This window comes from Octopus bimaculoides, chromosome 16 (genome assembly GCF_001194135.2).
Source record: "Octopus bimaculoides isolate UCB-OBI-ISO-001 chromosome 16, ASM119413v2, whole genome shotgun sequence".
NCBI lineage: Eukaryota > Metazoa > Mollusca > Cephalopoda > Octopoda > Octopodidae > Octopus > Octopus bimaculoides.
In genome coordinates, this window is record NC_068996.1 from 56,737,159 (window position 1) to 56,739,711 (window position 2,553).

Consider the following 2,553-nt stretch of genomic DNA (forward strand, 5'->3'; position numbering starts at 1 on the left):
GTGCGTGTGTGCTTGTGTGTGTGTGTGTGTGTGTGCGCGCTTGTGTGTGTGTGTGTGCGCTGCATATATAAATATATTATTTAGGGGAATTGAATTTCAAAATACATAGAAAGTTGTAAATGATGGCATGCAAATATTGGGTTGGAAAACTCTTTAAAATAGAAGATGAACGCTACCCAGGGTCCAATTTCAGAATAAGAATTATTCCACATTCTCTCAAAAGTTTATAAACTCGTAAGGCATCTATAGACATATCATCAACGTCATCATCATTATCGTCGTCGTTATCATATAACCCTTTTAAAACGGGTGTCGTAAATTTACGCACGCAATATACATGCTTTAATTCGGTCGACGTAATTATACGCCGCCTGACTTAGAACCTGTCACCTCAGTTAGTACCAGTTCACCTGCTAACTGATAGATGTTTCATGTAAATATTTACAACCCGATCGGTTGGTCCTGCCATTCCAGCTCTGTCAACTTCGTCGTCACGACCTGTTCCGTCGAATTTACGGTCGTCGCGCCAAGCTATACCAAGTTCCACCACCTCACCAAACGATGATTCGCAGAGTGAGTATTTTCCTAGCTCGGAATCAGATGATTCCGACAGCGATGATGATATTCCGGTGAATCAAAGGTACAGGCGGGCAGCAGCGAATGGCCCTGGACAACAGAATGTCGTGTGGCGAACGGGAGACAACTTCGTGCGACGGCATGGGTTTACTGGTTATGCCTAGCATAAAGGCAAAAATTGAACATGGAAGTTCGCCATTGGAAATATTCCATGAGTTTTTGATGGATGGAATGTTTCAATATATAGCGGACGAAACGAATGACTATGCTGAAAACCATTCGCAGCATGTCAGACCCGAGCATGGCGTTGATTGGTTTCCAACCACAGCGGACAAAATCAAAGTTCTGCTTGCTCTGCTGATACTGATGGGCACCATGAAGAAACCAACCTTGGCAGCATATTGGAATCGGTATCCAGCCACGCCGATACCTTTCTTTCGGGAAATGATGCCATGCGATCGATTTTTGGCGCTTCTTCGGAATCTACATGTCAACTCAGGCGAGAACCAGGATGACAGGCTGCACATAATACAGCCTATCGTTGACGAATTGGCTGAAACTTTCAGAACTGTGTTTGTTCCCACACAGGACATTTGTACAGATGAGAGTTTGTGGAAATTCAAGGGATTCAAACAATACAACCCGACCAAATGTGCCCGCTTTGGGGTCAAGGTTTATAAAGTATGCCAGTCAACTGGCAGAGCCTATGGATACACGTGCAATTACATAATCTACACTGGTCAGGACAGATTGAATCTTCCAGCGCCTACTCTAATGTCAATTGATGTCATGTTGTCGCTGAATGAAAACTTGTTTGACAAAGGCTACAATATTTATATGGACAGCTGGTTTTCCAGTCCAGACTTCTTGCAGCCGCAGGCGAGAACTAATGTCTGTGGAACTGTGAAGACGTGCCGGCCGATCATCACAGCATAAAACTTCGATTCGGGGGAAACAGCGTACTGATATGCCGATAGTGATATTCTCAGTCTAGTGTGGCGTGACAAGAAAAACGTTTGCATGTTATCCACAATGTATTCTGCAACATGTAGATGGTAATAGGAAACAACATGCAGACGGTAATGTCATAATGAAACCGAGTGTAGTTGTTTCATACTATGAAGGAATGGGCGAGGGTCGATCGTTCAGATCAGCTGGCGACGGCGCGTAAATCGGTGAAAACATTTGTGAAATGGTACAAAAAAATTTTCTTTTAATAGTTGACGTGTGTCGTAAACTCATTTGATTTGGCAGATGCTTGGCGGTGTGGTGGATGGATTGACATTTAGGAATCTATAGTTCCGTGAAATGGCAGAAGCATCAGACCTGCTAAAGTACAGAACGCGTGGACGTCCCCACGCTGGACTCTCTCCTTACCACATGGTGAAGGGATGTGGACATTTTTCACGACTGTTTCCTCCCACCGCCAAGACAAATGGTTCAAAGAGATGCCCAATATGTAAAGGAAAAGGGAAACGAAAGAAAACTAGATACCATTGTTCAAAATGAGATATGCCACTGTGAGTGGTACCTTGTTTTGAACTCTACCACACTAAAGTCTAATTTTGAAGTCACTTGATTATAAATACATGAAGTTGATCTGGCTTGTGATGTCAAGTGATCTTATACAAGAATAATACCACATGAGCGTCCTGCACAAGGATATATTTTAGGTAAATACAGTACTTGCACTAAAGCAGTTGACATAAATATACACCGAACGTCGTCTCACACTGAGTGCTGACTTCATGCACGCACCGAATGAATCACTGTCGTAAACTGGTTAAAGTGGTTGACATAAATATACGTCAAACCATTGTCGTGCGCTAATTGCTGATCTCAAACGTTGTCATGGGGTTAACCTCTATGTTCCATACTGGTATGGGTTGGATGGTTTGACAAGAATCTGACTAGTTGAAGGACTGCATCAGACTCCAGTGTCTGGTATCGACTGGTTTCACATTAGTTTTTTCAAAA

General features: G+C 43.0%; 1 protein-coding gene across 1 annotated transcript; it reads left to right on the plus strand.

Annotated features, from left to right (window-relative positions):
• The first annotated feature begins 678 nt into the window (after nt 1-678).
• On the plus strand, nt 679-1,512 carry LOC106878655 (piggyBac transposable element-derived protein 4). The gene has a single exon (XM_014927938.1). It carries the CDS (start codon nt 679-681, stop codon nt 1,510-1,512), a length of 834 nt encoding a protein of 277 aa, XP_014783424.1.
• Nucleotides 1,513-2,553: the final 1,041 nt, after the last annotated feature.